The sequence below is a fragment of the Phyllostomus hastatus genome, unplaced genomic scaffold (genome assembly GCF_019186645.2).
Source record: "Phyllostomus hastatus isolate PE091 unplaced genomic scaffold, TTU_PhHast_1.1 phas_scaffold_216, whole genome shotgun sequence".
In the NCBI taxonomy this organism is placed as follows: Eukaryota; Metazoa; Chordata; class Mammalia; order Chiroptera; family Phyllostomidae; genus Phyllostomus; species Phyllostomus hastatus.
The window spans coordinates 23,063,779-23,077,455 of record NW_025334018.1 but is presented as its reverse complement, the minus strand read 5'-3'; the positions used below and the strand labels follow the sequence as shown (position 1 = coordinate 23,077,455).

General features: G+C 61.7%; 1 protein-coding gene across 4 annotated transcripts in view; it reads left to right on the top strand.

Moving 5' to 3' along the window:
* RIPOR2 (RHO family interacting cell polarization regulator 2) overlaps positions 1–13,677 on the top strand; it is a 109,717-nt gene that overhangs the window by 62,684 nt on the left and 33,356 nt on the right. For all 4 annotated transcript variants that reach the window (XM_045861657.1, XM_045861658.1, XM_045861659.1 and 1 more), the window contains exons 2-5: positions 8,475–8,601; positions 10,491–10,646; positions 11,398–11,476; positions 13,051–13,074. In XM_045861657.1, coding sequence (XP_045717613.1) covers positions 8,475–8,601; positions 10,491–10,646; positions 11,398–11,476; positions 13,051–13,074 — 386 coding nt within the window. The remainder of the gene's footprint in view (positions 1–8,474; positions 8,602–10,490; positions 10,647–11,397; positions 11,477–13,050; positions 13,075–13,677) is intronic.

Below are 13,677 nucleotides of genomic sequence, written 5' to 3'. Positions count from 1 at the left end.
CGCGCAGCTGCTCGGGAGGCTGGAGCGAGCTCCGAGGCCTGAGTCACCTCCTGCTCATCACCGCCGGCCGGCCGCTGCTGCTCCCTGCGGGCGTCTGATCCGCCCGAACAGGAGGAAAACAGCGTTTTCGTTTCCCCAGGCTGAGTCTCTGCCCTTTATCTCGCAGCAGCTCCTGCCGCTGGCTGTCCCAGCGCGTGGACGTGCTACTAAGGTTTCTTCTTCACCCCCGAGTGGCCCAGCCAGCCTCTTAAAATAGCTTCCCCGTGCTCTGCTGCCCTTTCCCAGAGGGGAAACAGAAAAAGTGGAGAGCGGTGACGTCCGGTCGCTGTGGTTCCGTGCATCTCCTCCCCTGGGCCTGCAGGGACCGCGTGCCATCGGGTGATCCAGCCAGACGCAGCCTCCAAGGGCAAGTCCGAGTGAGGGAGCGAGACCATCCCACTTCCTTCTGGTCACGGCCCTGCCACAGCCCTGTCTGTCACAGCCCTGTGGACCTGGGGACGACTGTCCTGGTCTCAGTGACAGGAAAAGCTGGGGCGCAAACAGCACCGGTGCCTTGGGGGGACCCGCGCCGGCCAGTGCCGCCCTCTCCTGCGCCACCCTAGGGCGAACGGAGCTGGTCCAGGAGGTGGAGCCCGGCCCCAGGGAGCCGGTCGCGTGGTTAAAGAGACGCGGTGTTTGGGGGGAAACGACTAGAACACCAGGGGGTCCCCAGTCCGCACGTCCCACCAGCAGCGCAGCTCTGTGGGCGGCGGCAGGCAAGCGCCCTCTGCAGAGCTGCGGGGAAGGTGCTTCAGAGTCCAGGCGGCCTTGGCGTCCGTGATGTACTAGGACGGGAGTCTGTCCTGACAGTCCTGACGGTCCTGACAGTGAGGAAATAAGCAAACAGATAAAAGGGTCCAGGAAAGCGCGCTCTCAGGGGACAAAGCACCGAGCTCCAAGAGACCCTTTCTGCCGCCGCCGTCGCCGTAGTGATTGATCCGCGCCCGCGGGCATCCCCGGCGGGCGCTCCGACTCGGGGCTGCAGAAACCGGATACCCGCGTAGCCTCAGATACCTCCTGACCAGCCACTTATCGCTTACCGGGGCAAAAATAGTAACTTTCCAGGGAGGGACCGGCCAACGAGGCCTTCGCCAAGGGACCAAAGCCAGCACCGCCCGCCGTGGGACCGCGCGGCCCCGCGCCACGCCCGAGGCCACGCCTGGAGCAGCGGCCACGCCCCCCGGGGACGCCCCTGCCCCCGGCGCCCAGCCCGCATCTCAGCACGAGAACACGGCGGGCAAACCCGCACGCAGGAACGTCCTCGGAAACGGCTGGTCCGGACTCTAGGAAAAGGCCAAGGCCGCCCCAGGTCCGCAGGCACGGGAGACCCCTGAGGCGAGAGGAGAGGCCGGCGTGCGTGACCCCGACGGACCCCGGAGTGGGGCTGGGGCCAGCCGCGTGCGGCGTGGGGCGGGTGGTGAGGGCGCGGAGGGTCTGCCTGTGAGACGGCAGCGTCGTGCTGGTGGTAACCCCCCTCCCCGGGGAAGGCATCACAGTACTGAGGCTGCACGAGTGGATGTCCGTGTTCCCGGGAACACGCCCGGACTCCTTAGGAGTAAATTCGCGGCCCTGGCCGCTGGCTCAGTCGGTTACAGTGTCATCCTGACCCGCCAAGGTTGCAGGTTTGATCCCTGGTCCGGGCGCTTCCGAGAGGCAACCAGTGAGTGCACAGATAAGAGGGAGAACAAATCGATGTTTCTCTCTCTCTCCCCCCCCTTCCTCTCTCTCTAAAACCCAACTTTTAAAAAATAATGAATTTGTATCACATTTGCAAATTGCTCGATGGGGAGGAGCAAATACATGTAAAGGTACACACGCAGATTGCTCCCAGATGATTCAGGAAGTAGCGTGTGTGTGCATGTGTGTATGTGTGTGTGCACGTGTGTACATGTGTGCACGTGTGTGCGTGTGTGCGCGTGTGCGTGTGTGCGCGTGTGTGTGCGTGTGTATGCGTGTGTGCGCGCGCGTGTGTGTGCACGTACCGCGGGGCGACGGAGTCAGACCTGGCAAACGCCAGTGAATGGTGAACCGGGTAAAGGATGCCTGAGCTTCTGTGCTTTTCTTGCAACTTTTCTGTAAGCTTCCAAAGCAAATCTTATTTTAAAAGTTGCCTTTTAAACTGGGCTCCCTAAGTACCCGTGTTTTTAGCCCTTACCTGTGTTTAAAGTATTTTGGGTGTTTAATTGTCTAAAAAACCGCCCTCTTCCCAAAGCTGCGAGTTCCTCGCTTCCCTGGCTGTCCCGTCCTTTCTTTCCTCTTTGTGAGCCGCCCCCCCACCCCCTGCTGCTGCTCCGCTCCCCCCCCCCCCTGGAGGGAGCTCTGTCACGTGAGAGCACTTGAAATGGGCAGTTCGCTGACGCCGGAGCCCGCGGTGCGCGTCTCCCCCACGCACACCGCGCCAGGCCCTGTTCGGGGGAGCGGCGGAGGGGGAGCGGGGCGGCGGGGGAGGGGGGCAGGGGGGCCTCGGAGACGCCGCCGTGAGCGTGCGAACGGAGGAGCCGGCTGGGCGGACGCTGTTTCCCTTGGAGCCCGAGGAGTGGGAGCCGCCATCTCCCCCACGCCCCGCCCCCGGTTGTCCCTGTCACTTCCCCCACCACGACTGTCCGGTCCGCGCAGGCACAGTCCTGGGGCGTCCTCCGGTTAAACCGCGACAGCGGCTGAAAGCCCAGGGCGGGCTTCGGTGCCCTGCGGCGGCGAGGACGCACGGAGCCTCCTGCGCGGGCGGGCGAGCGCGGGGGACGGACTCGGCGGTTGTGCGTCCAGGACGCGGTCCTGGAAAACGTGGGGGGACGACCGGTCACAGCGGGTTCCGGAGATCCGGAAATGAGCTTCCTCCTTTTTCTTCCCAGCTGGTTGGCCCTAGGTCTTCGCGAGGGTCATCTTGGCGTGTCTCAAGCCCCTGGCCTTTTGGAAAGCCTCCCTGGGGTCCACGGGGAGTCAGGGTAGGAGACGTCCAGGTGGCCCAGTGTGGACCCTCTCAAAGTGCGTCTGTGCACGTGGACAGGAGACCCCGCAGACGGCAGTTCGCTGCCTGCCCCAGGGGCCGCCCGGGCACCCCCCGCCCCGGCTCCTCACGGGGAGCGGGGCTGCGCCCAGCTGTTCCAGAGACGCGCCCACCCGTTCCCGGTCCGCGTCCGGCAGCGCGCCCTCCGGACGACTGAGCTATACCGCGGCGGTGGACCGGGGTGCGCGGCGGCCCAGCCAGGGCGCGCGGTTGGGGAAGGGGAGCTGGGCGCACAGACCGGGCTCCAGGAGACCCCTCGGCGCCGGCGGGCGTGGCCCTCGGTGGGCTGGAGCGGCGGCCCCATAAGGCCATGGGTTCGATCCCCAGTCAGAGCGTCTACGGGAGGCAACCAATCAGAGTCTGTTTGTTTGGGGTTTTTTGCCTCTCTCTCCCCCGCTTCCTTTCTTTCTGGAAACAATGGCCATCTCCTCGGGTCAGGTTTTAAACAGAAAATGACTCAGAAAGCGCAGCAGCGCCAGGGTCCCGTGCCTCCCTCGGTCTCGCCGGGGCAGGTGTCCAGCCGCCAGAGCCGGCGGCGCCCAGGTCGCTGACTCAGCTTCTCCTCGCCAGGCCCTGACCCCCTGGTGCGTCCTGCTGGAGAAGGGGTGATGGCTTCTTCCAGAAACTGATAGTGACTGGGGCAGCTTTCCTGGCGCAGCCTGCCCATTGCATGACCTGTAGGTGCCCAGTTTTGGTTTTGGGGGGAATGTCCATGGTTGGGCAGCCATGATACGGCGTTTCAGAGCACGCCCCCCCCCCAACGCTCTCTCCTGCTCCCAGGCCTTCAGCCCCCGTCCCTGGCGCCACGAACACTTGCAGGGATTATAGGCACTTTTTTTTAAAGATTTTATTTATTTATTTTTAGAGAGGGAAGGGAGGGGGAGAGAGAGAGACACACACACATCAATGTGCGGTTGCTGGGGGACCTGGCCTGCAACCCAGGCATGTGCCCTGACTGGGAATCAAACGTGCGACACTGACACATTTATTTCTGCCAGCAGGTCCCGCCCACCACCTGCCAGCTCCCCTCCCGGCCGTGGCCAGGCCGCAGGCGGTGGCCTCAGCCCACCTGTGGACGCGGCGTCGCTCTGTCACTGGCGGCTCTCGGTTGTTGAGTCGACATTTGCTCCTCACGGGACAGGCCGTGGGGAGGACTAGGGTCACCCTCACTGCCCCATCCGGAAGTGGCAGCGTCTCTCACGTTTCTGTCATCGGGGGAGGGGGGTGTTCCAGAACTACCCGTCGTGGCTTCACTAGACAGAGGGCTTGGTCAGTAAAAAGGTGAAAACGCCATAGAAACCTTCCTCCCCAAGGGCCCGGGCAGTGACGTCAGCTCCTGTGTTGCTTCTGAGGTCACGACGTTGGCTGACCCCGAAGTCAAGGCCCAGAGGTGCCAACGTCCTCCCCCGAGTCCCAGAGAGAAAGCCCCGGCCAGCCTCGCGGGCGCTGCCTCTGCCCTGGGCGGGGGGTGCGAACCAGAGGTCAGAGCAGGTGTGACGGAACCCGGGTGGGCTTCCTGTATTACCCACGCGAGCCCTGGGAATCTGGGGGCGGGGCTTAGTATCCTCTTAAAGATAGGTTAAGGAAAAAGCTAATTTATGAACCTCTCGACTTAGCTTCAAACAAGAATTTGAGAGAAAAAGCAAGGTACAGAATTTAGCTTCATGCCCCAAATCGCTGGGCTTTGCACAGAGAGGGGAGAGTTGAAGGCAAAGAAACACACCCCAAGTTTTCTGTGGGCGACACTGTCTGGTCTCCCCCACCCCACACCAAGCCCAGCCCTCCTTCTCCTCGCCTGTATTCCCCCGCAGCAGAGGCCTTCCTCGTGGGTACACGCTCGGAGGATCCGAAACTGACCGAGCGACTCCCACTTGCCTCCGTGGGTCCCTGTGTACCCAACGCTGACACCCAGTATTGACGTTCCGGCTGCCCGGAGCCTGGTCATCGACGCCCCGGTGCGCCTCCCTCTGCCACCGGGCCGCCGGGAGCCTCGGGCCCGGCAGGTGGTGGAGGGGGCACCTGTCGCTGGGCCACCAGGACCCTTCCCGTAGCACGCCCAACCTTGTGGGCCCCCCTGCAGCAGATGCGCGAATTTGGGGGCAGGGCCCGGCTCACTCAGGCTAGTCGGGGTCACGGGACGCCTGCCCCAGGTGTCCAGTCTTCGGCTTCCAAACAGAGCCTCGTGTCCGAGGAACCGCAGGTGAACACCTTTCCTCCGTCAGGACCGACGCAAAGGTCGAAGGGCTCCTGCCCACGCCTCTGCCCTGCCTGCGTCCAGGGCTTCCCTGCTCCCGGGCGTCATCTCCCATCGTTTTCCCATCCTGGCCCGCGGCCGTGCCGTCTGGAGCTGCTCCTCGGTGTCCCCGACCTCGCCGCACCGCGGTCCTTCCCGTGACGACGCATGTTCCCCCCGGCGTTCCCTTTCCCGCCGTTGGGTTGCCTGTGGCGGACAGCCCTGGGCGTGCCTCCCCGAGACCTGGAGTGCGTCTCCACGGGAGACCCCCGCCCCGGAGCAGCTGTGATGGGCTAAAGGACGAGTGGACAATGGTTACGCCCTTGGTCGACATCGCCAAGCTGCCCCGCCGGCTCCGGTGCCACCGGACACCCGGCCAGCCACCGGCGGGGACCGGCTGTTCTTCAGGCGAAGGCTCTGGGTCCCAGGGAGCAGCTGCTGTCAAGGAGCCAAGGACTCCGGCCAGATGACCGATTCCGAGCCCCCCACGTCTGAGAATGCGCAGCTTTCAGGAAGCCTGGGGCCGCCCGGAGACTCAGGGCCCCGCGGGGAGGGAGTGGGGTCCCCAGAAGGACGGTGACAGAGCGTGGCCGTGGGGGACGGGCAGGGGAGGCTGGGGGGCCGGTGACCAAGAACTCTGGCCCACTTCAGAGCTGGGGGGACCTGGGAGGCAGGGAGCGTTCTGTGTGCCCGTGGCCCTCCTGCCCCGGCTCTGCTCCTCCCTGGCCGGCTCCTTCTTCTCTCCCAGACCCTCCCCGGCCGGCTCCTTCTTCTCTCCCAGACCCTCCCCGGCCGGCTCCCTCTCTCCCAGACCCTCCCCGGCCGGCTCCCTCTCTCCCAGACCCTCCCCGGCCGGCTCCCTCTCTCCCAGACCCTCCCCGGCCGGCTCCTTCTTCTCTCCCAGACCCTCCCCGGCCGGCTCCCTCTCTCCCAGACCCTCCCCAGCCGGCTCCCTCTCTCCCAGACCCTCCCCGGCCCAGCTCCCTCTCTCCCAGACCCTCCCCGGCCGGCTCCCTTCTTCTCTCCCAGACCCTCCCCGGCCCGCTCCCTCTCTCCCAGACCCCGCCTGTGCATGGGGAAGCTCACGCACGCAGGGTTTATGACCGTCCGGGGCTGGGTGAGTTAAGGTGTGTCGGCCTGCAGGGCAAGTGACTGCAGCTGGAGGTCCCAGCCTAAACCGGCTCCGAATTCCTTCCTGATAGATAGAATTCCTTCCTGATAGATAACGATCGTTTCTAGGGCCAGAAGGGATCACCCAGGCCCTTCCCCACTGGCCGCCCCTTCAACGTGCAAATGCTGGGAAACATCTGAGGACTTGACTCAGCCCCAAAGCATTTTACGTTTCTTACCTATGGCCCAGACAAACATTTGGTTTGTCCCCGAGAATGAGACATTTAAACTTTGCACAGAGAAGCTTACTTAAGGCTGAATAGCGTATTTTAAAAGTTGGACTTGAGAACTTGTAGTAGGTTACTGTTAACGAGAGTTTTAAAATGTCAACCAAGTTGGTGGCATTTTTTTTTTCTTTTCTCTGCTGAGCCTGAGAATCACCTGGGGACCCTTTCCAAACCCCTAAACCCAGTTCCGAGTTCCTCCCAGCAGGAGGCCTGGAAGTGGGCGCCAGGCACCAGAGCCGAAACTGGGGGTCTTGTGCAGAAGACAGACAAATTATTCGGCTTAAAACTATATGATTTCCAGCAAGCCCGAGACGATCATACAGTTCAAATACTTCCAAGACTCTGAGTCTTCCCCTGGGTCAGAGTTGCGTGATGCGGTAGGCCTGACTTAGGAAGCGAGATACAAACTAACAGAACTTTGCCCCACGGAGACTTTTGGAGGGGATTTTGGTTGTGGAGTGGTGGAATACACAACACGAATCCCGGTGTTTCCCTGGGGTTTGTGACTCCTTTGTGTGTGGCCTGGCGTGATGCCTCCTGCACCCGAGGTGTTCTCAGCGAAACGTGGGCGGACCTCTTAGTAACTGCTTCGGCCTCGCCGGTGGGCAGCAGATACTGATTTTACCGCGGGACACTCTTCCCCTTCGCTGCTTAAAAAATTCTGAGAATGTCCAAAATTTAAGCCTCCTCCCCGGCCACCCCCACCACCATGGGTGCCTGCACGTCCCGCCCAGATCAAAGAGCCGGCCTGGTGGCCCAGGGAGCCGGCACCCAGCCTGCGTCGCGAGAAGACCCACGAACCCCAGAGGGGCTTTCTCCTGGAGGGGGCGGGGCTCGGAGACCCGCCGCGGGAGGGGGAGGGGCTGTGTGTCCCGTCTCCCGTGACCTCCTGGCTCTGCCCCTCCGCGGAGCCGCGGGCTGGGGCTTTAAGAGGCAGTTGTTGATGCGACGCAAAGGCCAGGTCCTGTCGCCTCCGTGGGGACAGGAGCGCCTCCCCTTCTCCGGACCGAGGTCACCTGCTAGCCCGCGCGCGCGCGCGCTCTCGCGCTCCCCGCTGTCAAGGCAAAGGCGCCACCTGCGCTGACCCGGGGCCGCTGCCCCGCCGCGGCTGGGCCCGACGCCGTGAGTCCTGAGCGCAGGCGGCAGGGGTCCGAGCGGGGCGCGCTCCCCTCCCCTCCGTCTTCTCCGTGTTCTCGTCACAGGCTGGACGGGCAGGCGTCCGTGGGCGCTCCTGCCCCTGACCGCGCAGGGTCTCCGCGGAAGTGCTGCGGGGCGGGGTGGGGGGCGGAGTGGGGAGGACAGGCTTACGTGCCTGTCTCTCCGAGGCGCCTCGTGGGTTTGGTCCGGCGACCTCGGAGCGCAGAGCTGGGCCTCGGACCCAGCTTTGGGAGCGGGCGCGGGGCCTGGCTGGGCCGCCCAGCACGCGCCTCCTGCTGTGTCCTGTTGCTGTTGCGTGGACGCGGACCTCACGAAGTGCTCGTGTTTTTTGAAAGTACAGTTGGACCTTGTTTTTCAAAAACATCCCTGAAGGAGACCCCCGGTGACCCACGACACTAACACTAGTGCTCGTGATTTATTTTTACTGATGTGTTGAGAGGGAGGCGTGTCTGCTTCTCCCGCTGAGAGCTGAGCCCTTCGGCTTGCGAACAAACTCCGAACGCGGTGGCGGAGGGAAGGTCGACCGGCGCTAACGGTGACTCACCTCGCCTGCCCTCCCGCTGCCCTCCTCTCCTGCTGACAAGCGCGGCGCTTTCTGTCTCAACCTGCCCCTAATTTGCTGTGACCTGTGCCCTGCCTACAGGGCTGCCAGCCAGACTCCCCGAGATCATGCTGGTGGGGGCCCAGTCCTGCTCGCCGGGGGGGCCCAATGGCATCATCCGCAGCCAGTCCTTCGCGGGGTTCAGCGGCCTGCAGGAGAGGCGGTCCAGGTAAGTTGTGGGGTCGCGCCCCGGAGCCGCTGAGGGGGAGGGGAGCGTGGGTGTTGGGGCACGGTGAGCAAGCGTCTGTGCGCATGTGGCCTCCTCAGCACACACGCACACACATGCACTCACACACGTGTGTGACCTTAATCTCTGATGGGAAAGGTGGAAGCCACCACACGGAAGCACTGTTCTTTCTTTTTAAGAATTTAACTTATTTATTTTCCACAGAGGGGAAGGGAGGGAGAAAGAGAGGGAGAGAAACATGAATGTGTGGTTGCCTCTCATGTGCCCCCTACTGGGGACCCAGCCTGCAATCCAGGCCTATACCCTGACTGGGAATCGAACTGGTGACCCTTGGGTTCACAGGCCAGCGCTCAGTCCACTGAGCCGCACCAGCCAGGGCTGCAGTTTCTTCTCCACCATTTAGAATCTGTCCTGCAAGGGCGAGGGCCGCTGATGGAGGACAAGCTACCGACACATGGGTGCAGCTCTCCCCACCCCACCCCACCCTTCCCTTTTTAAGGGTTTTTTGGTCAGTATCACCAAAGAGCCTCCAGATGTTTGAAGCCCTTTGCCCCTCATCAGCAAAAACAGATTTGCTTTGTCCACATACTCGTGGGTCCTGGGGTCTTCTAAAAATCATTTGCAGTTTTTTATGTCACCCTCCTGAGGTTAAACGTCCCCTGGCAAGTTTTGTCCCTTTTGTGTTCACTTGGGGACGACGAGGTGGCTCGCGTCCCCTGCCTGAGTGGGTACTTGCGCGTTTTCTCACCAAACGACAAAGACGTCTATGTCCCCGTTGCAACACTGCGTGTCGTCTTTTCTCACTGCTTCGAGTGGATACGCTGTTTTCCCTTTTGACCTTCTGACCCCGTCACCCATGGAGCTCCCCACCACCACCCACCACTGCTGGCGACCACCGATGTGTTCTCTGTGGCTGTGAGCGTGGGGTGTGTGTGTGCGTGTGTTAAAATCACACGTACAATGAGACCACACGGTGTTGGTCCACCCCTGAGTCATCCCACTCTGCACAGTGCCCTGCTGGTCCATTCGTGCTGTCGCAGACGGCCGGGTGCCATCCTTTTTCATGGCTGAGTGATACTCCTCCGCGCACCGTGGTGGCTTTGTTCACTCACTCGGGGAGGGACACTTAGGCTGCTTCCGTAGCTTCCGTGTTGCGCGCAACACTGTGGTGAGCAGAGGGCACATCGATCTTTTTTAGTTTGTTTTGTTGTGGGGTTTTTTTTTTTTCGTGTTTTTGTCTTCTTTGGGTAAATACCCGGAAGTGGCATCAGTGGATCGTGACTGCCCCCTACCGCTCACAGAGACGCGGGGACTTTAGTTACACGCAAACGTAACTTCCTCCATGAAAACGAAGCTCAAGAAAACGCGTCAGTCAGTCCGCTCCACGAGCTTTGCTTTGCTTTCACACTGCACAGAGCTAGCCGTTGCCCATCCCATGCTCTCGGCTCTTTATCTAAGAGGTAGTCACTCACACGCTAGTCAAATTTAATAGATGCCGTGCCTGACGTGCTAATGCACAGGTGTTTTACTTGGTTTACGTCCATCTGCTGTGTGTCACTTCCACCCCGAGTGTGTCCTTGGCTCCCTGTGGGGTTTCGGTGGTGTCAGGTATTTTCACTCCCAGCACACGCTACCTGAGGCCAGGCTTCGGCCCAAGGAAGCCACCACCCAGCAGAGCTCCCAGGTTTCAGCAGGGACGTCAAACACCCAGAAAGAACAGGAGGCGGCTCAGAGGGGCCGCTGTGCTGGGACTGTGCCCTCCCCCAAAGCCACCAGCACACACTCGGGTGATGGAAAAAAGGCATTTCCTCCTCCTCTGAGTACTTTCCGACGCCTGAGCTGCAGTTTCTGCTTTCCTTTCTCTTCCACAGATGTAACTCCTTCATTGAAAATTCTGCCGCTGTCAAGAAGCCTCAGGCCAAACTGAAGAAAATGCACAACTTGGGACACAAAAACAACAGCGCCCCCAAGGAGCCTCAGCCGGGCCGGGTGGAAGAGGTCTACCGGGCCCTGAAGGGCGGCCTCAGGTAAGCACGGCGCGAGCCCCCGCACTGGCGGCACCTCTTCCCGCCTGAATGGGGTGGGGGCTGGAGGTCAGAGGAGACCACTGGCCTGGAGAGGCCGTTCTCAAATGCTGTTTCGGTAGCGGGTGTTTCATTCTTGCACCCTCCTCGGGGGAGCCCGCACTGAGTCCCAGAGGTGGGACGTGTACTGGGTTCCCACAACGTGAGGTCCCTAACACTCAAGGAGACCCGGAGGAGTGAGACGTTTATATTGCCCTCGTAGAGGACTGGCCCCCCGCAGCAGTGTGGGCGGGCAGCGCTGGGTCAGAGGTGGCCGCGGGAGGTTCTGAACCGCCCGCCACCGCCCATCCCAGCACGTCACAGGGACCGTTTGCCCAGAGTAAACCCTCCGGAGCGCGTGGGGACGATCTCCAGCCCACGCTGTGTGGAACCGAACGGAGCTCTGTGACCCCAGGCCTGGCGCGGCTCCGCACCTGCCCCGCCCCTCCCTCCCCACCCCCCACCCCGGGTGTTCTGCTCTGGGCCCTCAGCCGCAGGGGGTCCCCTCTCCCACCGTCCGGGTGGTCTCAGACGCAGCTGCCGGAGACGTCGTGATGTTGGGAGATTGGGGAAATGCAGCGCCTCCTCCCTTCCGACCTCACCCTCCATGGAGCGAGGTCCGGGTCCCAGTGCCCCTGCAGACGGAGGGGTCAGCGGCCCCGGAGCCCCCTGGATGGACACCGGGCTCACGCCATGCCCCGCCTTCTCTCTGCAGCGAGTACCTGGAGGTCCACCAGACAGAGCTGGACAAACTGAATGCGCAGCTCAAAGACATGAAGAGGAACTCGCGCCTGGTGCGTGCTGGCTGGTCAGCGGGGTGCTCACGAGTCCTTACTGTTTGTTTGAAGATTTTATTTATTCACTCCTGGAGAGAGGGGAAGGGAGGGAGGAAGAGAGGGAGAGAAACATCAGCGTGTGAGAAATGCTTGAGCGCCCCCTACTGGGGACCTGGCCCGTAACCCGGGCATGTGCCCTGACTGGGGATCAAACCAGCGATCTTTCTGTTTGTAGGCTGGCTCTCAGTCCACTGAGCCACACCAGCCAGGGCGGGGCTTTTTAAACTATTTTTAGCTTTTTGGCTAAACACCTTTTCCTGCTACATGGAGCCGGGTAGAGAGAACCTTGAAGAGGAACAGATGCAAGGGACAAAGTACTCTCTGCTTTCTGACGTACATTTTAATGCTTTATTCTGAGCACGTTTACGTGTTTTCCAAGCATGTTTATGCAGGTGGACTTTACAGTCAGGAAAAGTACCCCCCATGGCCCTCCCCTAACTAATAAAAGGAAATGAGAAGTTGGAGCCGCCCTGGCACGGGGTTGGTGCAGAGCCGGGAACTGGAAGCGCTGGCTTTATCTCCGACTTCTCAGCAAATGCGGCAGGCAGTGAGGCCGGAGAGGAGGAGCCGGCCCCAGAGCCGAGGCGCGCACAGACCGCCGCGCTCCGAGTGGCCGGTGGCCGGCATCTGGCGGGAGGGGCGTTTCTGGCTCCCGCTGTGTTCAGGGGCTCTGCCCACGCATATGGACGGGCCGCCTGGACGGCTCAGGAAGCCCGGGGAGCTCTGCGCACCCCCAGGGGCCGCCACTGCCCATGGGCAGCTGCTGCCCCTCCCTCTCTCGGGAGATGGGCTGACCTGCAAACGGTCGTGTTTTTCGAGGGCTCGAGTTTAGAGGCTTTGTAGACGTCCAGGGTTTTATGCTGCAGTGACGCCAGGGAATGAACGGGCCCCACCCGGGTGGGAATGACCTTCAGGGGGCTCCGATGCCCTTGGCTGTCCTCGGTGGCAACCAGTGCCCCTTCTTGGAGGACGATGGCGAGGGGAAGGCGGGGCTTCCCCGAACACGAGCATTCCGTGGACACCTCCCCGTGGAGAATGCGGGGTGGGAACCGACTCCCCGTGACACCGGGGGCTCGCAGGACGAGGGTTTGTTCTAAAAACAACCCGTGAAAGGCGTGGCGCAGCCTCAGGGCTCCTTAAATTGACAGTTTCCCATGTTTAAGCAGGAAGGCAGGTGTATCTTTAACGCCTGTGTCACAGCTGCGTGTGATGGTCACACCACCAGTTTTGTAAACATGTACAAAGGGAACACGGAAGTGTGACCCCCGACAGGTGAGAGGAAAGAGCTCAGAGCCAGAGACACCCGCACGGCCCGAAGGGGCGGGCAGGTCTGGGTGGCACTGCGGAGCGCGGAGCGTAAATGGAAGCCCTCTCGCTGGCACTTGAGATAACCCGGACTTTCACCCTGCGAGAGCAAATGTCCAGACTCCCAGCAGAGAGCCATGCGGGCTGGTTGTCACCTCACTGCGCGCAGACGGGACCCTCCGTGACCACCAGGTGTTCTCACCCGAGCCCTCTCGTTTCTGTTGCAGGGCGTGCTCTACGACCTGGACAAGGTGGGTTCCCGCGGGGCGCTGGGGCGGGCGGAAGACCCCATGTCCCGGAGCGGAGCCGAGGCCCCTCCGACAGACGGGGCTTCCCAGCCACGCGACGGTGGTTCTAGGCCCAGAAAAACACTCGCTTTTATCTATGGGTTTGGCGAGTAAGGACCTGGATCTCCAGATCCAAGAATACGTTCACGGAACTGCCGCCCGGGGTGGGGTTTCTGGTGCGCGGGCAGGTTTCAGAGCCCCCCGAGTGTGCGGGGGCCTGCCCGCGCGTCTCCATAAGCGTTAACTCTCCGAGTTGATCAAATCCAAGAGACCTTGGGTTGGAAAATGACGCATTATCCTATGTTCCGCTAGAAACAAAAAGTGATTCCAGTCACTCCAAGACACAGCTCCTTCTTTTCACTTAAAACGTGCATTTGGCGCTTAGTGCCAAGACTCTCGGGAGCTTCCTGTGCACGCAGATTACCTTTCGGTGTGTGTGGTGCCGTCTGTTTGCGTGCCTTCTGCACGTGCAGCGCCCTTCACGCCAAATCCCGGCACAGCCCGTGTGCAGGCGTGTGGGGGCAATTAGACTTAATGCACGTAATAGTGGCATTTGCAACTCAAAGG